The 23,011-nt window shown below is 41.3% G+C and overlaps 1 protein-coding gene across 2 annotated transcripts; it reads right to left on the bottom strand.

Moving 5' to 3' along the window:
* Positions 1-4,713: 4,713 nt before the first annotated feature.
* On the bottom strand, positions 4,714-21,108 carry LOC110520502 (serine/threonine-protein kinase H1 homolog). Of its 2 annotated transcripts, none has more exons than XM_036975125.2 (3): positions 20,910-21,108; positions 15,635-16,799; positions 4,714-7,925 (listed from the first exon to the last, which is right to left on the bottom strand). In XM_036975125.2, exons 2-3 carry the CDS (start codon positions 16,589-16,591, stop codon positions 7,617-7,619), a joined length of 1,266 nt encoding a protein of 421 aa, XP_036831020.1. In that variant the 5' UTR covers positions 16,592-16,799; positions 20,910-21,108; the 3' UTR covers positions 4,714-7,616. The 2 variants fall into 2 exon arrangements, with proteins under 2 accessions (XP_036831020.1, XP_021453551.2); XM_021597876.3 differs by lacking the exon at positions 20,910-21,108 and adding an exon at positions 18,675-19,010.
* Between the last annotated feature and the right edge of the window lie 1,903 nt (positions 21,109-23,011).

Here is a 23,011-nt window from a genome sequence, read left to right as displayed (position 1 = left end):
TAATCAGGGTGATTTTTCCACAAATAAACAGGTATTTTCCTTTCCACGGTAGCAAGATGGTATCAAACTTTCTATTAAAATGTATTGTATTGAGATCATTTCTTTCTTTCGGGATATGAATACCAAGTATTTCCACATCACTGTCAGACCATTTTATTGGTACACTACATAAAAGTGTTATTTTTTTGTGATCCAATATGTAATATAGTACACTTATCATAATTTTGTTGTAATTAGAAAAAGTATCTAGATACTCTATGAGACTGTGGGAGGATACAAATTGTGGATTTAAAAGAAAACATGAATCATCAGCGTACAATGGCACCTTTGTTTTTAAGCCCTGAATTTCTAGCCCCTTGATATTATTGTTAGATCTGAGTTTAATAGCTAACATATCGATGGCCATAATAAATATATATGCCGATAGTGGACAACCTCTTGACAGTTGAATACTAATATTTTACATCTAGGGTTACTATACATAACTTCAAATTTGAAATATTCCAGACATTTATAAATAAATTCCAGTTGTACTTTATCAAAAGCCTATGTCAGTACTTGTCTTATACTATCTTCAATGTATCGTCCATGTAAAAAAAAATGCCTGATTAGGATGAATAATATCCGACAATACTGTACCTTTTTAATTCCATGCGCTATGCATTTTGCCAGATTTTTTTTGCATCACAACACTGAAGGTACAGTATTGTCGGATATTATTCATCCTAATCAGGCAGTTTTTTTTTACATGGACGATACATTGAAGATAGTATAAGACAAGACCTGGAAACAATAGAACACTATGAAAAATCCAGGAAACCAGGCCTGGTATTCATAGCTGACTTTGAAAAGGCTTTTGATAAAGTACAACTGGAATTTATTTATAAATGTCTGGAATATTTCAAATTTGAAGTTATGTATAGTAACCCTAGATGTAAAATATTAGTATTCAACTGTCAAGAGGTTGTCCACTATCGGCATATATATTTATTAGGAGCCTCCAATTTTTTAAATGGGTCTTTATATTTACCACTTGGGTCCGGTTTCAGTCGTAAAGAAATCAGACCTTCTTGTTGAGTATCTGATCATCTAAAATGTTTATAGGAGTGGTTAAAATGCTAATAACGGTCCTCTATTTACATCAAACAAGGTTTGGAACACCTCAACTTGTATGCCATCCAGCCCTGGAGTTTTCCCGGACTTAAAGGCTTTAATTGCATCAAGAAGTTCCTCCTCTGTAATTTGGCCTTCACATGAGTCTTTCTGTACAGATATTAATTTTACATTATAAATAGAAAGAAATCCATTCAATTCACGAAAAATATATGCTTAAAGTACTCTTTCAAAATATTGTTTGGTGAATCATGAGTGACTCCATCATTTGTAACAAGTTTCTATAAATAATTTTTGGGTGCCATATCTTTGTTGAAGATTAAAAAACTATTTGGTGCATTTTCCCCCATATTCCATCCAGTTCGTTTTATTTTAATAAGATATTACACTTGATCTTTCTTGAATATGTTCCTCCATTTGTTTTTGTTTCCCCTCTAACTTATTCTGTGCCTCTATGGCACAGTTTTTCTTGCTATCTACTGTATCTGTACTGTTAGTCCTTCTATTTATTTTGTTAATGTGAACTCTTTTGACCTTAATTGCTTTTGTTTTAAAGATGAGTATTGAATTGCATGGCCTCTAAAGGCACAATTGTCCCATACAACAAGGGGATCTGCTGTACCTATGTTATGTTGGAAAAAGTCAGTTAGAAATTCTTATGTTGTCACGCCCAGGCCATAGAGAGGCTTTTATTCTCTATTTTGGTTCGTTCAGGGTGTGACTAGGGTGGGCATTCTAGTTTCTTTATTTCTATGTTTTCTATTTCTTTGTTTTTTGCCGAGTGTGGTTCCCAATCAGAGGCAGCAGTTTATCGTTGTCTCTGATTGGGGATCACATATAAGTTGTCATTCTCCTTTTGGTGTTTGTTGGGCTCTTGTTTTTTGTTAGCTCTGTGAAGCCTGCAGAACGTGACGTTCGTTAGTCTTTTGTTTTGTGTTCTGAGTAAATAATGAATCATGAACACTTACCACGCTGCGCTTTGGTCCACTCATTCCGACGAGATCCGTTACATATGTGTTTGTTAAAAACAACTTCTCATCCAATAGGCTTTGATTACATTTTCAATATCCTCTCCCATGTAAAAAAAATTCTGTAAGCGTAATGTATATGCCAATTATTTGTCCCCTATTAACACTTTTAAACGTTTGATACCAGCGAGAATGACATAAAGTAGTCGAGATGACTAGCTTGATTGAGCCTCCGCCATGTATATCTCACTAGGTCAGTTTATTTAAGCCTCCATATATCCACTAGTTCCAATATATCCATGATATTCGGGACAGGCTAGTTTTAGTCACAGGCTGCTGCGGGGCTACAGCTGTATACTATTTACGCATTTTCGATGGGATCAGGGATGCAGAATGCAGAGTCCACCACCATTACATACAGATACACTGTATCGAAATGATTTATTGGCTACATTTAAACTACTTATCAACACTATATGCAAGGTCAGTATCAGTACCAATCAATGAAAGGGATTCTGGTGGCATTTGTGTAATGTAGTCCTGTGTGTGTGTAGAGGGGTGCAGGAGTATCAGTATATGTGTTTGTAGATGTGAGGGTAGTGTGTATATAGTCAGTGCAGGTAGAGTCAGTACAGATGGGTGAGGTAGTCAGCTCTTGATGAGCTGTTCATAGTCCTATTGCTTGGAAGTAGAAGCTGTCTCAGAGCCTGTTAGTTTGAGACCTGATGCTCCGGTACCGCTTGCCAGACAGTAGTGGGCAAACAGTCCATGGCTGGGCTGGCGGAAGTCTTTGCAGATTTTCCTGGCCTTCCTCAGACACTGCCTGATGTAGACGTCCTCGATGGCTGTGCTGAGCCGTCCGCACCACCATCTGTAGAGCCTTACGGTCGAGGGCATGTCGTTGTTTTACCAGACGGTGATGCAGCTAGACAGAATTCTCTCAATAGTGCATGGATTGGAATTGAGTAAGAGACAGTAGGTGTTAAATCTGACCTGATTAGAAGGCTATCTAAGGACAGGGTTGTTGAATAACAAGTTACCATAGTCTATAGTCTGTCCTCTTTAAACACACCAGTGGCTCAATTTCCTACACTGTAAGCAGCCTATTGACTGTGGTGGAGCCCGTTTGTAAAATATCTTTACCAAATACGATACCCATCAACACAACTGAATAAATGAAAACAGAACCTGGTGTCTGTGAAAAGTATTTAAAATTCTCAGTTAATTGAATTAAGCATGTAACAAGACCCACACATAAGGAAAACACTTAATCATACATTGCAGCAAAACCCTTTTGTCATTTTGGTGGCATTTACACTATACTGTGTATACAAAAGTATGTGGACACCCCTTCAAATGAGTGGATTCGGCAACTTCAGCCACACCCGTTGCTGACAGGTCTATAGAATCGAGCACACAGCCATGCAACCTTCATAGACAAACACTTGCAGTAGAATGGCCCGTACCGAAGAGCTCAGTGACTTTCAATGTGGCACAGTCATAGGATGCTACCTTTCAAACAAGTCAGTTCGTCAAATTTCTGACCTGATAGAGCTGAACTGTAAGTTCTGTTATTGAAGATCGTCTGTCCTCAGTTGCAACACTCACTACCAAGTTCCAAACTGCATCTGGAAGCAACATCAGCACAAGAACTGTTCGTCGGGAGCTTCATGAAATGGGTTTCCATGGCAGAGTAGCCGCACACAAGCCTAAGTTCACCATGCGCAATGCCTAGCGGCGGCTTGAGTGGTGTAAAGCTTGCCGCCATTGAACTCTGGAGCAGTGGAAATGTGTTTTCTGTAGTGATGAATCACGCTTCACCATCTGGCAGTCCGACGGACGAATCTGGGTTTGGCGGATGCCAGGAGAAAGCTACCAGCCCGAATGCATCGTGGCAACTTTAAAGTTTGGTGGAGGAGGAATAATGGTCTGGGGCTGTTTTTTATGGTTTGGGCTAGGCCCCTTAGTTCCAGTGAAGGGAAATCTTAACGCTACAGCATACAATGACATTCTAGACGATTCTGTGCTTCCAACTTTGTGGCAACAGTAGTTTGGGGAAGGCCCTTTCCTGTTTCAGCATAACAATGCCCCCGGGCACAAAGCAAAGTCTATACAGAAATGGTTTGTCGAGATCAGTGTGGAAGAATTGAACTGGCCTGCACAGAGCCCTGACCTCAACCCCATCAAACACTTTTGGGATGAATTGGAACGCCGACCGCGAACCAGGTCTAATCGCCCAACATCAGTGCCCAACCTCACTAACGCTCGGGCTGAATGGAAGCAAGCCTCCGCAGCAATGTTCCAACATCTAGTGGAAAACCTTCCCAGAAGAGTGGAGGCTGTGATAGCAGAAAAGGGGGGACCAATTCCATATTAATGCCCATGATTCTGGAATGAGATGTTGGTGTCCACATACTTTTGGTCATGTAGTGTATTTTACTAGGACTTCCAAACAAAAAATGCATAGGGCTCACATAGGGGAAAGACCATAATGATGCCAAATCCATCAAAACACTGGGAAACATGACAAAGCATATGATACACAGTGGAAAGAAGGGATCTTTCCTTTCAAATTGGTATGAACATATGGCTGGTACTTTTTGAAAGGATGTATCACTAAGAATGATAATTAGAGCTGAAACTTTATTTTAAATTAGTACAAAAAAAGTTGTCAGGTTCGAGTTTGTTTATTTGGCATATTCAAATAAAACATGACTCACTGAACCAGTTCACCATTAAAAAAAAAGTGAATGTACAAGAATCATTGTGTTATCACTCATTTAAACACAAATGAACAACATTAAAAAAAATACATAAAAAACAATTGCATTCGGGAAACAGTGTTGAATTGGCTACTTCCGAAAAAGACAACAGCATGTGTCATACAGATAGAACAGGTGAAAGGAAACACTTTGGGAAAATATGTTTACATTCCGCAAGATCTCTTGCAAATACTATTTGGTTAATCATTGACTTGGCACACATTACACACTTTACAATTTGCTCCATTTAAAAAAATGTAATCTATTCTCTTCAGGCCTAGACATATTTTTTTCAGGATGTAAAAATAATTTTGAATTCCATGTTTGCATTAAAACCAAACCTTTGTTAAAAATTTAAAAAAACAATCCATCAACAAGTGACTGAAACCATGGCATTATTCGTTCTGTGGGGTTGAAAATGCATGGTACCAATGTATGCTGCATTTCACATACACTGAGTGTACAAAACATTAATAACACCTGCTCTTTCCATTACAGACTGACCAGGTGAATGAATGCTTTGATCCGTTATTGATGACGCTTGCTAAATCCACTTAAATTGGTGTAGATGAAGAGGAGGAGACAGGTTAATGAAGGATTTTGAAGCCTTGAGACATGGATTGTGTATGTGTGCCATTCAGAGGGTGAATAGGCATAACAAGAGATTTAAGTGCCTTTGAACAGGGTATGGTAGTAGGTGCCAGGCGCACCGGTTTGTGTCAAGAACTGCAACGCTGCCGGGTTTTTCATGCTCAACAGTTTCCCTTGTGTATCAAGAATGGTCCACCACCCAAAGTACATCCACCCAACTTGACACAACTGTGGGAAGCATTGGAGTCACCATGGGCCAGCATCCCTGTGGAATGCTTTCAACACCTTTTAGAGTCCATGCCATGACAACTTGAGGCTGTTCAGAGAACAAAAGGGGGGAGGGGGAGGGTGCAGTTGGCCAAGTATGTGGGGGGAAGACACCACTGCACATTACTGTGCAACAATTTTAAAAAAACAATAACAGCAGTAGGACCGATTGAGTGAAGATGGAAAATAATGTAACATTATAGAATTACCAAATGAGAGATTGAGGTAAGCTGATACGGCTCTGTTGGATTTCCAGTATCTTTGAAAAATTCACTTTAAAATACCAGCGCTTCTCACCAGGAAATTGCTCAAAAATACATAGTCTATATGACAAAATCAAACGGATCACTTACTATGGGTGTCTTGGTTGGGGAGTACAAAAAGATTACTACAAAAGGAGCTAACTAACAAGAGCATGTGTAATTAATATACAAAACCTACAATTAAGCCTGTCAACAAAAAACAGAGGTATAAGTATTTTGTTTAATCCCTTCAAAACACTATTGGATGACCCCTCAAAATGGTACTGTGGGTTAAATGAGATCAGTCCCTTGAACCACCACTTAAATATGTGCATTCACAGGCTATAACAAGGTACACCCAAAATAATAAAATCTCTGAAACATTGAAGAGTTCCATTTAAAAGACTAAAGCAATAGTTATAAGATTTATTTTCAATCCTATCATTTTATGGTCATTTTTCTTGATTAAGACTTGACAATAGTGCAGAAAGGTCAGATTTGAATTGGTCTCTCCTCCCAACAGCCGTCTGTGGGCTTTACGACTGGCAAAGCATCCACCACAGCACAAATTTAGTTGTTGTCAAACTACACGGTTTGTTCAATAAAAATATTTTGAAAAAATAAAAAATACAGTACAAACATGAGATGTCTGCATTACTCAGAACAAATTGGAAAGAAATATTTGATACAACAAATTAAATGAATACTGAGCTTTCAACCATTGGACTATTCTCCATCAGTTAGACATTTATTTGATCCATTCTCCATCAGTTTGTTAAATTACACATCACTTGACGTGTATACTTCATTACAACAATGCTGTCCATCTCAGACAGCAGGAGCAGGAGAGTGCAGAGACAGGACTAGGTTTCAGCCTAATCAATCCTCACGACGACAGATGCAAAAGCGCTGGATCATCCGTCCTTATTTAGTTTCCAGTCAACCTCCCTCAGCCTTTCAAGCTCACAGTTAAAAAAGAATCCCAGAACGAATTGGGGAAAAAATCATGAATGGACAGGTTGTAAAAACTGAATCCTGGCAAGGAAGAGACTTAATTTGCAATCCATGAAAGCAACTGGTCGGGATACAATAAGATTGGATATACGACTTCTAAACCAAAATTAAATAAATCAATGTTTATTTTGGCCTTCATTGACATACTTGTGTTTTAACACAAAGTATCATGTATTTTTTGTCCAAATCAAGATATAATCAGATATAGATCTCCACCAAACCAAGTAACTCACTGTTCTTGTAACATAATAAATTCACAGCAAATAATCAGGAATCAGTGTTGGAAAAGCATTTCAACATCCCTTCCTAAACCTTCATTACCTTGAATTCTGTTCAACAGATCCGTTTAGATGGACAGCTTCAAGTGACCATTTCTACGGAAACAATATAATCATGACAACAATAAATAAATATGAGGAGACACACAAGGACAGGAAAGAAACTTGAGGAAATAGGAATCTAGGAAAAATAGTGAAATCTGAGGATGTTTTGTTTACTGCCTCAGTGGCACAATGGCCTAGGATGGATGTTGAAGTTATTGCTGAGCTGAAGTGCTGTTCTAGGCCGCTGCTGATAAGTCCCTGCTTGTGGTCTCAATGAGACCTGCAACATTACGAGTTTGTCAAAATTACAGCCCATGTAACTATTACTCAGCCATTTTATTGTTGTTGGTAGCGGCGGTTGAGCTCACGCAGCTCTTTCTCCCGAGCACGGCGAGCCTTGTTGGACTTGGTGGAGCGGCTGGAGCGTGTGGACTGGGCAGACTTGGTGCTGTGGCAGCGTGACGAGGCCCTCTTCAGGAGGTTCTGGGAGATAGAGCGCTGCAGGTTCTTCATGGAGGATGAAGCAGCCATGCTGACGACCCAGGGGTGCTTCAGAGCCTGGCCTGCAGTCAACCTCTCGCTGGGGTCCACTGTCAGCACACGGTCAATGAAGTCCTTCGCCAGGTTGGACACACTGGGCCATGGCTGAGCAGGGAGGAATAGACGGAAAAAGAGCTTTAAATGTTGAGGAACTGCAACATTTGTTGTGGTTTGAATTAAGGCTTTATTTGATGCACTAGTGGGGGGGTCAAATCCATTTTCAGTGAAAGTAATCAAGTGGCAGAGTCCATTTCTCTAGCACACTTGTGGATACCTGCTGAATTTTGGGACATAACTATAACGAACAATACATACAGGAGGGCAACAGAATGTAAAGCAGCTGCGGTTGAACATTGCTATACTGTACGCAGTGTTTTCCACTAGTGCAAGCTGTTGGCTTTACAGCTGACTCGCCAGTTTTTCTACTTAAATTAACTATGCTACTTTTCAATTCGGTAGTCAGAAAAAATTATGTGGAGCCTTCCCCCGCTAGAATGAACAATATGCATCTTCTAGTGTTCTATTGATAGGAGGACAGGTGCCTATCAGTAACAAAGTGAGCAATGACAGGGAAGTCTGCTGTCTGTCCCACCTCTCAGTACCTCTGTATCTGAGTGTATGAGCAGTCAAATTTCTTTACACGGTGGGATAGAGCATAAATTTCCATGTCCCATAACAGGGCTCGACAATAACGCTTGTCCGGGACAAGTAAAATACATTGTTGGACAAGAAGAATATAGATAGATATAAGATGTCAAAATGGACAAGTACATTTTGTATTTTTTTTTAAGTCACAAAATGTTCCTGAGTGGCGCAGCGGTCTAAGGCACAGAATCTCAGTGCAAAAGGCATCACTACAGTCCCTGGTTCGAATCCAGGCTGTATCACATCCGGCTGTGATTGGGAGTCCCATAGGGCAGTGCACAATTGGCTCAGTGCCGTCCTGGTTTGGCCGGGGTAGGCCATCATTGTAAATAAGAATTTGTTATTTTAACTATTAAAATTAAATAAATAAAAAGCCTACAGTGCCTTGCGAAAGTATTCGGCCCCCTTGAACTTTGCGACCTTTTGCCACATTTCAGGCTTCAAACATAAATATATAAAACTGTATTTTTTTGTAAAGAATCAACAACAAGTGGGACACAATCATGAAGTGGAACGACATTTATTGGATATTTCAAACTTTTTTAACAAATCAAAAACTGAAAAATTGGGCGTGCTAAATTATTCAGCCCCTTTACTTTCTGTGTAGCAAACTCTCTCCAGAAGTTCAGTGAGGATCTCTGAATGATCCAATGTTGACCTAAATGACTAATGATGATAAATACAATCCACCTGTGTGTAATCAAGTCTCCGTATAAATGCACCTGCACTGTGATAGTCACAGAGGTCCGTCAAAAGCGCAGAGAGCATCATGAAGAACAAGGAACACACCAGGCAGGTCCGAGATACTGTTGTGAAGAAGTTTAAAGCCGGATTTGGATACAAGAAGATTTCCCAAGCTTTAACATCCCAAGGAGCACTGTGCAAGCGATAATATTGAAATGGAAGGAGTATCAGACCACTGCAAATCTACCAAGACCTGGCCGTCCCTCTAAACTTTCAGCTCATACAAGGAGAAGACTGATCAGAGATGCAGCCAAGAGGCCCATGATCACTCTGGATGAACTGCAGAGATCTACAGCTGAGGTGGGAGACTCTGTCCATAGGACAACAATCAGTCGTATATTGCACAAATCTGGCCTTTATGGAAGAGTGGCAAGAAGAAAGCCATTTCTTAAAGATATCCATAAAAAGTGTTGTTTAAAGTTTGCCACAAGCCACCTGGGAGACACACCAAACATGTGGAAGAAGGTGCTCTGGTCAGATGAAACCAAAATTGAACTTTTTGGCAACAATGCAAAACGTTATGTTTGGCGTAAAAGCAACACAGCTGAACACACCATCCCCACTGTCAAACATGGTGGTGGCAGCATCATGGTTTGGGCCTGCTTTTCTTCAGCAGGGACAGGGAAGATGGTTAAAATTGATGGGAAGATGGATGGAGCCAAATACAGGACCATTCTGGAAGAAAACCTGATGGAGTCTGCAAAAGACCTGAGACTGGGACGGAGATTTGTCTTCCAACAAGACAATGATCCAAAACATAAAGCAAAATCTACAATGGAATGGTTCAAAAATAAACAAATCCAGGTGTTAGAATGGCCAAGTCAAAGTCCAGAACTGAATCCAATCAAGAATCTGTGGAAAGAACTGAAAACTGCTGTTCACAAATGCTCTCCATCCAACCTCACTGAGCTCGAGCTGTTTTGCAAGGAGGAATGGGAAAAAATGTCAGTCTCTCGATGTGCAAAACTGATAGAGACATACCCCAAGCGACTTACAGCTGTAATCGCAGCAAAAGGTGGCTACAAAGTATTAACTTAAGGGGGCTGAATAATTTTGCACGCCCAATTTTTCAGTTTTTGATCTGTTAAAAAAGTTTGAAATATCCAATAAATGTCGTTCCACTTCATGATTGTGTCCCACTTGTTGTTGATTCTTTACAAAAAAATACAGTTTTATATATTTATGTTTGAAGCCTGAAATGTGGCAAAAGGTCGCAAAGTTCAAGGGGGCCGAATACTTTCGCAAGGCACTGTATGTGCGCATTTTACCTACTTATGTCCAAACTTATGCTGACATGAGGGAGGCGCCAGACAATGTAGCCAAACTTTAATGAGACTTTTAATTATATAAATATAGGCTAAACGGCAGTTATTTTTGACACATATAACAAAATATAATAAATATTAACATCTAAAGGCTTGATTCTGTCGACATCCTCGATGCACAGTTCGTTCAGCTCAAATGGTCACAAGAGTGGAGAGCGAAGGACCATGCCTGTTCCGCACACCTTGAATCTGAGCGGAGGTGGTCAGCATTTTGAAACTAGTTAACCATGAAGCACGTCTTAACTTGTTTCAAAGTAGCCTAGCCAAAATACAACCATATAAATGTTGAGGGAATGATTTTATAAACACTTTTAATATGTCATTGAAAACAGCATTTTTCTCATGTTATATTGGTTTTCAAATCCACGTTATTTTATTGTCCAGCAGCCAAAGGTATAATCCTAGCTATATTAGTAACCCGTGCCAGTTGATTCCTCTTTAGATCTTAGATTAGGCTAGGCTAGCTAATTGAGGCTATTTTGCTGCACTCCCCATCCTTGTCTACAACAACTCCATTCACATTAAACAGCCTAACCGTTGGTTGATAATTGAAGACTACACATTCTCATTTAGCCAATTTAATTCCAGAATTGTAATTCCATTTTGCATTGATTATAGATCTCCCACTTAACTGCTACACATGTAGCATCTGACTGTAGTGCTGCAATGACTGACCGACAATAACAAGCCATACCCTGCAAAACGTGTGTAGGCTACTCATAACTGTCATAAAACTGTTGTTTTATAAAAAGGTGGAATGTAATGGTCTATTGTTGTAGGCTATGTAGCAATGTCACATAATTGTTTTACATTTTAGACAAAGCCTTTTCATTGTTAAAATAGTCCTATATTTTGTATTTCTTCTAAAAAATGAATACCAATGTCCGTTCAGATTTTTTAATAACCGCGCCCATCCATACTTTTTAATACATATCCTAATAACCAAATATATAGAGAAAGCGTGCCAACCTATCGGCACTGCATGACCCCATTGCATTTAAGAACTACACCATGTCTGAGCCAGTAGTGGGCCAGCGAGAAAAAAAGGCTACCATTGGACCTTGCCATGTTTCATATGCAGCCACGGAGTGGTGGCGCATAGATTATTTCCTGTGCTTTGACTGACGAACAGCAAGCTTGACTTGTTTATAAAAGGTGTCGAACTGAATGAAAAGTCGATCTCATTTATCCTTGCCATTCATAAATCATACAACATAGTTATACAGTGAGCTTCAAAGGTATTGGGACTGTGACACATGTTTTGTTGGTTTTGGCTCTGTACTCCAGCACTTTAGATTTAAAATTATAGAATTAGGTTAAAGTGAGGTTAAATTGCAGACTCCGCTTTAATTTGAGAGTATTTTCATCCATATCGGGTGAACCGTTTAGAAATTACAGCACTTTTTGTACCATTTTAGGGGACCAATAGTACTGGGACAAATGCACTTATGTGTATTAAAGTTTGGCCTTTATAAAATGAAGCATAGCTACACCCATGTATGTTACCCCCACTGAGAAAAGCTGAACTTGTCTGATTCAAAGAAGGAGGCCCTTATGCGCACACACATTGAGCATACTGCAGTTGCTGCCAGGAACTCCAGCCTACTGTAACATCACAAAGAAACGTTGGGGGTTTGTTTTGAAATAATTGTGCACAGTCCAGAAACACATAGACATGTTTTCGATTCAAATGAAACCCAGGCTAACACATTAGCAACTGTATGCAATGCATCCAGTATGAATTGAACAACAGTGGTCGGCGAGTATTGTTAAGATCCCAGACGCTCGTTCAGAACGTTTTAACGCATCGCAATCGATTCGGTTTTGGAAACAAAAGGAATGTACCTTTCATATCAGCGAGAAATACTATATCATATGGAATTGTTTTAAGATGGTCATACCAAATTATTTGATTTGGAATTGTAAGACCCCTTAAGGTAATAACAAATAAATAATTGAATTTGGCATTACTGCTATTAGCCCATAGAAACGCATTGAAAAACAGGTCCACTACATAAAACAACAGATAGTAAAAAAGAAAATGTTTTACAAAGGAAGTTTGTTCTGAAGTTTCTGTCCAGTATTTGAGAGATGTAAAAGATTAGGATTATTATTTTAAATGTATTTAACCGCGTATTTCAGCCACTAAATGATCTACATATATACATACGTGTATGTTTGTGGACACCCCTTCACACACTACCTGCCCGAATGCATAGTGCCAACTGTAAAGTTTGGTGGAGGAGGAATAATAGTCTGGGGCTGTTTTTCATGGTTCGGGCTAGGCCTGTTAGTTCCAGTGAAGGAACATCTGCACACTACAGCATACAATGACAGTCTAAAGGATTTATTCCCTGTTTCAGCATGACAATGCCACCGGGCACAAAGCGAGGTCCATACAGAAATGGTTTGTCGAGATCAGTGTGGAAAAACTGGACTGTCCTGGACCCCATCGAACACCTTTGGGATGACTTGGAACGCTGACTGTGAGCCAGGCCTAATCGGCCAAAACATGAGTGCCCGACCTCACTAATGCTCGTGGCATCTAGTGGAAAGCCTTCCCAGAAGAGTGGAGGCTGTTATAGCAGCAAAGGACTCAGTCAGAGGCTCCATGTGGAGGAAAATCTTTGCTAAATTTGAAAAATAAATTAAGGTAAGAAAAAAGTAACAATAAAATAACAAGGCTTGCCATGCTGTAGCAGAGAGAACAATCTATGACTAGGGTGGTTGGAGTCTGACAATTTTATGGGCCTTCCTCTAACACCACCTGGTATAGAGGTCATGGATGAAAGTAAGCTTGGCCCCAGTGATGTAGTGTGCCATACGTACTACCCTCTGTAGCGCCTTGCGATCAGATGCCGAGCAGTTGCCATACCAAGCGGTGATGCAGCTTTAGAACTTTGAGGATCTGAGGATCCATGCTAAATCTTTTCAGTCTCCTGAGGGGGGAAAGGCATTGTTGAGGCCTCTTTACAATTGTCTTGGTGTGTTAGTGATTTGGACGCCAAAGAACTTGAAGCCCTCGACCCGCTCCAGTACAGCCCGTTGATGTGAATGGGGGCGTGCTTGGCCCCCTTTTTCCTGTAGTCCATGATCAGCTCTTTTGTCTGGCTCATGTTGAGGGAGAGGTTGTTGTCCTGGCACCACACTGCTAGGTTTAAGACATCCTCCCTGTAGGCTGTCTCATTGTTGTCAGTGATCAGGACAACCACCGCTGTGATATCAGCAAACTTCATGGTGTTGGGAGTTGTGCGTGGCCACGCAGTTGTGAGTGAATGGGGATTACAGGAGAGGACGCACCCCAAAGGGGCCCCCGTGTTGAGGTGTGGCAGTGTGGCAGATGTTGTTGGCTACCCTTACCACCTGGGGGCGGCTTGTCAGGAAGTCCAGGATCCAGTTGCAGAGGGAGGTGTTTAGTCCCAGGGTCCTTAGCTTAGTGAGGAGCTTTGAGGGCACTATGGTGTTGAACGCTGAGCTGTAGTCAACAAACAGCATTCTCACATAGGTGTTCCTTTTGTCCAGGTGGGAAAGGGCAGTGTGGAGTGCAATAAAGATTCCGTCATCTGTGGATCTGTTGGGTGGTATGTGTGCATGCTCGGAGTATGCATCTGGCCCTGCAGTCTTGTGAATGTTGACCTGTTTAAAATGTCTAACTCACATCGGCTACAGAGAGCAGGATCACACACTCATCTGGAACAGCTGGTGCTCTCATGCATGGTTCAGTGATGCTTGCCTCGAAGCGAGCATAGAAGGCATTTAGCTCGTCTGGTAAGCTCATGTCACTGGGCAGCTCGCGGCTGGGTTTCCCTTTGTAATCCGTAATAGTTTGCAAGCCCTGCCACATTCGACGAGCATCAGAACCGGTGTAGTACGATTAAATCTTAGTCCTGTGTTGACGCTTTGCCTGTTTGATGGTTCGTCAGAGGGCATAGCGGGATGTCTTAATGTCCCATGTCTTAATGTCCCGCTCCTTGAAAGCGGCAGCTCTAGCCTTTAACTTAGTGAGGATGTTGTCTGTAATCCATGGCTTCTGGTTAGGATATGTACGTACAGTCACTGTGGGGACGACGTCTTTAATGCACTTATAGATGAAATCGGAGGCTGATGTGGTGTTACTCATCAATACCATCGGATAAATCCCAGAACATATTCCAGTCTGTGCTAGCAAAACAGTCCTGTAGCTTAGCTTCCACGTCATCAGACCACTTCTGTATAGAGCGAGTCACTGGTACTTTCTGTTTCAGTTTTTGCTTGTAAGCAGGAATCAGGAGCATAGAATTATGCAGATCTGCCAAATGGAGGGTAAGGGAGAGCTTTGTACACATCTCTATGTGTGGAGTAAAGATGGTATGGAGTTTTTTTTCTCCTGTGGTAGAAATGATGTAAAACGGATTTAAGTTTCCCTGCGTTAAAGTCCCCGGCCACTAGGAGCACTGTTTCTGGGTGAGCATTATCTTGTTTGTTTGTGTCCTTATACAGCATTGTTGAGTGCGGTCTTAGTGCCTGCATCAGTTTGTGGCGGTAAATAGACAGCTACAAAAAATATAGATGAAAACTCTTGGTAAATAGTGTGGAGACTTCCTTAATATTAGAGAGCTGTTGTTGACAAATAGACACAGACCACCACCCCTCGTCTTACCGGAGGTAGCTGTTCTGTCTTGCTGATGCACGGAAAACCCAGCCAACTGTATATTATCCATGTCCTCGCTCAGCCATATTCCGCACAGTTCCGTCTTGATCTGATTTATCTCTAAATAAACTGTGCATTGATCCCACAGAAAAAAATGGAATTCAAATAATTACAAACCAACAAATAACCGAATATCAACATATGTTTCGAAAACCAGTTTGAAAGGAATGACTATTGACGTTTCTAAACGTTAAAACACAGCATCAGAATTATAGTTCACATGGAGCCAACCGTAAGCAAATGTAACCGCTGAAAAGGAGGGGTTTTTGAGAGATAGTGTGCACTCAACACATCAAGGGAGGAGTGCTCGATAGGGGTTGTAGAACTATTGAGAACCAGAGAGGACAGCAAATTAGTAAGAATCAGAAACTAAATGGATGAAGAGAGTGTGTGAGGTCATAGATGCTTACCTCCCCAGAGAAGCTGTACTTCCCTTTGAGGATCTGGCGGTAGAGTCGCATGCGGTTGTCATCCTCAAAGGGCATGGTTCCACTCAGCAGAATGTAGGAAATGACACCCAGAGCCCACATGTCTACAGCATTAGTGTATGGCTTCCGTACCAGGATCTCTGGGGCAATGTACTCTGGTGTCCCACAAGTGGTCTTCATCAAGCACTCATCCCCCTTTTTACGAGTGCTGGCCAGCCCAAAGTCAGTGATCATAATTTTTGAGTCCGCCCCAGGGTGATAGTAGAGCAGGTTCTCAGGCTTGAGGTCACGGTGGGTGATGCCAAGTGTATGTAGATACTTGACCCCGTCCAGTACCATCTGTAGGACACGTGTAGCATCACGCTCTGTGAAAGAGCCACGGGCGATGATACGGTCAAAAAGCTCTCCTCCTGTAGCCAGCTCCATCACCATGTACACTCTCTCAGCTGTCTCAAACACCTCCATCAGCTGGATGATGTTAGTGTGGCGTACACGACGCAGGACACACAGCTCTGACTCGCATACCTCACGTCCCTCTCTATAACGCGTCTCGATCATCTTGATAGCGTAGGGCTGACGCGTGCTCTTGTGCTCCACTCGCACCACCCGACTGAAGCTACCGCGACCTATCAGGGCCTTAATGTCATATTTGGCTGTGACCCGTGGGTCAAACTTGGCTCTGTACTTGGCTACCTTGTTTCTGCGTGGGTCTGAGGCCTCTGGTTGGCCTGTACCCGGGGATGCCTGGGTAGCTGGGAAAGCTGCCTGGGCTTGTGGAGAGAGAGAGCCTGTTTTCTCCCCTCCCATTTTACTCCCACTGCCGTCGTCTCGGATGAAATGTTTGTAGATGTCGGTCTTAGGAGGCTCCACCTTTTTGACCAAGTCTAGCTGGACATCTCCAGGTGGCTCAGGGAGGACCTTGCTCGTCCTGCACCCCATCACATCACAATCCTGACCAGCAGGACATCCTCATCGCCCATGTAACAACCAGGCACTGAAGAGCATCAAGACACAGCAGACAGCCAATGCTCTTGACAAAATTCTGCAGTGGCCCACTGAACCAACTTTATCAATGGCAATCAGTGTGGCAGGCCACTCAGAAAATAGCTTCTCCACACAGAAGTGGACTGATGAAAATGGGGCAATTCTGAAAGAAAGAATACAGAGTAAAATATATTTTTTATGATACATTTTAAATAAATAATTGTTCAATACCAAGTTCAACACCCTAAAAGATGACTGATTTGACCAAATATAGCCTAGTAGCATATAGGCCTAGCACATAGGCCAATTTTGTGTGCTGTGGAAATGCATCACATTTCCTACCTAAACTGAGAAGTGGTGTGGCATGAAAAATTAAATCAAGAATTATGTTAGGGCCTCCCGGGTGGCGCAGTGGTTAAGGGCGCTGTACCACCAGAGACTCTGGGTTCGCGCCCAGGCTCTGTCATAACCGGCCGCGACCGGGAGGTCCGTGGGGCGGCGCACAATTGGCCTAGCGTTGTCCGGGTTAGGGAGGGGTTGGCCGGTAGGGATATCCTTGTCTCATCGCGCACCAGCGACTCCTGTGGCAGGCCGGGCGCAGTGCGCGCTAACCAGGGTTGCCAGGTGCACGGTGTTTCCTCCGACACATTGGTGCGGCTGGCTTCCAGGTTGGATGCGCGCTGTGTTAAGAAGCATTGCGGCTTGGTTGGGTTGTGTATCGGAGGACGCATGACTTTCAACCTTTGTCTCTCCCGAGCCTGTACGGGGAGTTGTAGCGATGAGACAAGATAGTAGCTACTAAACAATTGGATACCACGAAATTGGGGAGAAAACAGGGTAAAAAAAAAAAAAAAGAAGAATTATGTTAGTAGAATCAACTCTTTTCTGGTAAAGATTCTAAATAAAAACCGGGCATACCAAGAATGTCGATAAGAAAGTCTGCATACATGTATTGACATACGGCTAAATAACGGTTCAGGCATCCCACCAACTGGCCCCCCCAGCTTAATTTACATTTATGCTTTAGGTTTGTCTCAGACGTCAAATTATTGGATCTGTCCCACTATAGCATCTGTAAGAGCACGGCAGCGCCATTGAGGACATCTCGATTTTAAAGTAGTACATGTTCTTCTTCTACTACTTCAATGAGTTGACAAATAAACTGAAAGGGTGCATACTGACACCTGTAGTGTGTTCTTTGAACAGGTATAAAGCCAAGGTTGGCGATTTACTGCCATCTGCAGTTATGGATGGTTTGCTCACGAGCAGGGCTCTAAATGGACATTTTTCATATGTAGCACGGGTGCTCCCAACGTTAAAAAGCACAACATACAATTTAGGAGTACCAGAAAATCTGATTTTTAAAAATGATTGAGAAACAGCCTATATGAATTTTAGCTACTTCTGAAGCACGTTGTTCCCTAGAAACTAATACATAACCCTGTAAATACATGTGTTTAATATAAAAAGCAGATTCATACATATAACTGTCATTGAAATTAAAAAGTAATTTGTGGCATTTTAAGGTTCCTACAGCTTCTGGGCACCAGAGTCTTCTAGCTTTCTCTATGGCCTGGCTACATCATATACTGGCCTTGCAAACCAGGAAAATAGTGCCATTGGCAACAGCCGCCATGTATCAAATCTATAATCCAACCCAATTTGAGAAAATTTTACATTGTTGCAGTTTGTGGCAGCATTGTATAATTTGGGGCGGTGTAGCCAACAAGGTTACTTTGTCGGCCATGATGAATGTAGCAAACCTAAATGCCGACGATAGTTGCCTATTCCTCTGTAGCATAACCTAAAACTATAGGCCTGAAAGTTTTGTTTTAATTCATTTGTTTGTGGTAGGAATCTAAACAATTTGCGAGATAAAAGGTCGTGAGAAAGTTGACAGCCATGCCACTTTATCTTGATCGATTGTTTTAAAAAGGGACATTTATCCTTTATCATAAACTGTTGGTTAACAAAACCCATGTATTAGTACATTTCATATTGTTCTGGACTCTGAAGCATCAAAACAACAAAATCTCACCGTAGCTATATCCAAGTTAGCTAGCTAGCTACACACGACAGCAAGACTCCACAACAGGACTCAGCTGTTCTCTCCATTTTTTTGGTTCGGATTTTTCAAAGTTGAATCCAGTTGATAATAAACATAGACGATTGAGCAGTATGCTGTCTCTGATAACATTCGGAGTAAATTGAAACAAGTTTATGGCTTTATTTCGCGGGTAAAGGCGGTGGCAAAACAGCAGATTGAAGTGCTCGGTAGTTTGCTTCATAAAACTGTTTTTTTTGTGGGACCACCTTTTTCCCCTGTAAACTTCTTTGTAAGTACGACCTCCTCGGCTTGTTTCAGATATACTTTGGAGGCAGCCTGGTCTCATAGACTAGACGTAGTATACAAAAGTAAATCCGGGAAATTTAAAAGTATGATACAGTATGTTATGTTTGGTATGGATACATAAGACAAAAAGAAAAGTAGGGTGGCTGGTCAGGTGTATAACGTCAACGTCTAGCAACCCGAAAATTGCGAGTTTGAATCTCATCATGGACAACTTCAGCATTTTAGATAATTAGCTACTTTGCAACTACTTAACATGTTAGCTAACCCTAACCTTAACCCTTTTAGCCAACTACTAAACATAATCGTAACCCCTAGCCTAGCTAATGTTAGCAAGCTAGCTAATGTTAGCCACCTAGCTAGAATTCGTAACATCATACGTTTAGCAAATTCGTTACAGCTAATACAAATTGTAATTCGTAACATACAGCATATGCAAACGTAATGTGGACACACCTTAAAATTAGTGGATTTGGCAATTTCAGCCACACCCGTTGCCGACAGGTGTATAAAATCGACCTCACAGCTAGGCAATCGCCATAGAGAAACATTGACAGTAGAATGGCCTTACTGAAGAGCTCAGTGACTTTCAATGTGGCACAACGCACTGCATCGCAGTGCTATAGGCATAAACTACAGATCTGGGTTAGATCCCAGATACACTACCGTTCAAAAGTTTGGGGTCACTTAGAAATGTCCTTGTTTTTGAAAGAAAAGCAAATTTTTTGTCCATTAAAATAATAAAATTGATCAGAAATATAGTGTAGACACTGTTAATGTTGTAAATGACTATTATAGCTAGAAACGGCAGATTTTTTTATGGAATAAGGAGCCTAGCTGGAGTGAGCTTTACACCACTCCAGCTGACGCTTGGCATTGCGCATGGTGATCCATTGTGAGCTTGTGAGGCCTGTATGTGCTGTTATTGTGAAGTGGAAACGTCTAGGAGCAACAGCGGCGTGAAGTGGTAGGCCACACAAGCTCACAGAATGGATCACCATGCGCAATGTCAAGCGTCGGCTGGAGTGGTGTAAAGCCCACTGCCATTAGACTCTGGAGCAGTGGAAATACATTCTCTGGAGTGATGAATCACACTTCACCATCTGGCAGTCCGACGGACAAATCTGGGTTTGGCAGATGCCAGGAGAACGTTACCTGCCAGAATGCATAGGGCCAACTGTAAAGTTTGATGGAAGAGGAATAATGGTCTGGGGCTGTTTTTCATGGGTCGGGTTAGGCACCTTAGTTCCAGTGAAGGGAAATCTTAAGACGACACCATACAATGAAATTGTAGATGATTCTGTGCTTCCAACCTTGTGGTAACAGTTTGGGGAAGGCCTTTTCCTGTTTCAGCATGACAATGCCCCCATGCACAAAGTGACGCACAAAGTCCCCACAGCAACGTTCCATTATCTAGTGGAAAGCCTTCCCAGAAGAGTGGAGGCTGTTATAGCAGCAAAGGGGGGGGACCAACTCCATATTAATGCCCATGATTTTGGAATGAGATGTTCGGCGAGCAGGTGTCCACATACTTTTGGTCATGTAGTGTATCATATGAAATGGGTGATGTATACCCACAAATAATATATACACCATACGAAACGTAACATATCGTATGAATTTAGCCATCTCCGATTTACAGAACAATACGAAATACTGTTGAGACCAGGTTGCAACAGGAGATTGGGAATCGTAATAACGCACACTGTGTATGTTGCCCGTACACTGTCAATGGACTACGCGATGCATTCTGGGTACACACCGACAAGGAAAGCTCTCCTTCAAGGAGTCAAATTGAGAGTTAGCACAAAAACCCAACATGAACAAAAAAAACTCAACAATACAAATATTTTCCAGGATTTTAGATAATTAACTTGTCCTCTGTAATATAGTGTTTAGCGTTCAAATCGTGACATTACGTACTTTCGAGATAAATAGGCCGGTTTCTCGACTCCATTGCGTGACGACTAGTTTAGCAACCGCGTTACCTCGGGTAGAAACAAGCAGAGATGTTAGAAAAGGAGGAGATAAGAATCCCAGCGGGAAATGAATGGAGAAACATATCATGTATTAGCGTGCCGCCCAGCAGACTGTCGACCAATCGCGTTTACTCTGTTATTTTGCGTCACGTGGTTGCCTGCTCATCGTCATTAGGATAATTTAGGTCATTTACAGCCATGCCGGTCAATTAATAACACTACTGGTCACATTGTTTCCATTGTTTTGCATTTAGCTTTGTGCCTAATCACCTGGTATTATGGCACCTCTATAATAGGGCAAGCCAAGAGTGCAAGCCTGGTATGCAATGGCGTTTTATTTAATACTGGAAGAAAACAAAGAGCAAGCTAAAATATTTAATTTATTCCTTTGTAATTAATTATGATACAGTCCTGAATTAGTCATTCAGCAGAGACTTAAAGTGACAGACAGTACAAAAGTGAAGACTGGACCCTGGTTTTATGGACACAATCAATAGTTTTTCCTGTAGAATGCTGTATTTGTACCATAGTGTCCAGGGATATAGCATCCAGGGGCCCCAAGCAAACGTTTTGTTCAAACTCATCTGTTTTGTCTGCTAGGGACTCTAGTGAATAGGCTGGACCCTGGTTTTATAGACATACAATTGATTATGTACAGTGCAATATTTATGTCCAATATGAAACATTTACTGCATTTAAGCTGATTGACCACTCTGTAAGGGTGTAAACTTTGTGGATTTGACAACTTGAAGTGCTCCTGAGTAGAATGGACCCCTTTTACTGTGACACAACGTACAGAAAATTGTGTACGGTGTAATATGTATGTCCAATTTGAAAAAATTATTGGATTTAAGCTGATTGGCCACTCTTTAAGGGGCACAAAATGAGCAGTGGCGCTCCTTCGGGTGTACACTCTGTGGATTTGGAAACTAGAAGTGCTCCGGAGTAGAATGGATGCTCCTTTAACTTCGACACAACATACAGGCAACAATATATGGTGCAATATGTATGTCCAATATGAAAAACATACTGCAATTCAGCAGATTGGTGCCTCTTTAAGGGGCCAAAATGAGCAGCGATGTTCCTCTGGGTGTATCTTCTGTGAATTTGGAAACTAGAAGTGCTCCTGAGTATGCGACACAATGTACAGGCAATTATGTCCAATATGAAAAACGTACGGAACATCATGCAATACGAATGGGGTAAATAACAATGGAATTTAAATGTGCTTTCTAAAGATAATAATAAGACTATTATGAATATGGTTATGACTGTTAATATTATTATCATTAGATTATTGTTATTATCATTATTTTTTAATGACAACGGCCTATAGAGTACCACATTATGAGTCATAATATCCGTAAAACCTAGCAGTCAAACAGGGAAATGGTTCCAATAGTTTTTCCACCATTCATTTTTCCCATAGGGAATTTTAGAAACACTTAAAATAAGGGCTGTGTTTCGTGTAGGCTCACCCTGGCGTGACGTTTTGATAACTGTTTAAATCTCTCTAGGACAAACTAACTTTTATCAATACATTTATAGGTTGTTGATTTGTATGTTTTGGGCTTTAGCTGAGATTATACTTTAGAGTCAAGTGTATTTGTCCTCAGTTTTTCCTTGACTAGCACCATTCATTCTCATTGTCTAATTCTAACGTTATAACGTGTAATAGTACTTGTATCCCCTAGTGAATTGGGAGAGAGTGAAGTAATTGCCATATAAGAGCCAACATTTTTTTTTGCGGCAGTGCTGCCTGCCAGCAGTAATCATCTCTGATTAATTGAGAGATTCAAGGAGCTATCATCTTAAATTAACATTACTTTTAACGCTGTTAAAAATATAAGACTCATTTTTTCCTTTTTTGATATTGTTAAATAAAATTCTAAGACTGCTAACAAAATGTTATGAATTTCGACGATTTGTACAATTTACCATCTTCATTGCAGGACTTTTATTTTTGAAGGGAAATCGCAGAGGTCAGGCCTTATTTATAGAAGGGTCATGGAACCGAGGGTGGATGGAAGGTCTGGGATGGATTCG

This window comes from Oncorhynchus mykiss, chromosome 1, assembly GCF_057628025.1.
Source record: "Oncorhynchus mykiss isolate SJ-2025 chromosome 1, ASM5762802v1, whole genome shotgun sequence".
Lineage (NCBI taxonomy): Eukaryota > Metazoa > Chordata > Actinopteri > Salmoniformes > Salmonidae > Oncorhynchus > Oncorhynchus mykiss.
This window is presented reverse-complemented; position numbering and strand designations above follow the sequence as displayed.

Excerpts from the sequence above, each read along its gene's own strand:
- LOC110520502 (XM_036975125.2), bottom strand. The coding sequence starts at position 16,591 with ATGGGGTGCAGGACGAGCAAGGTCCTCCCTGAGCCACCTGGAGATGTC. Across the intron at positions 7,926-15,634 it reads AGTACAGCTTCTCTGGGGAG|CCATGGCCCAGTGTGTCCAA; the intron begins GTAAGCATCTAT and ends CTCCCTGCTCAG.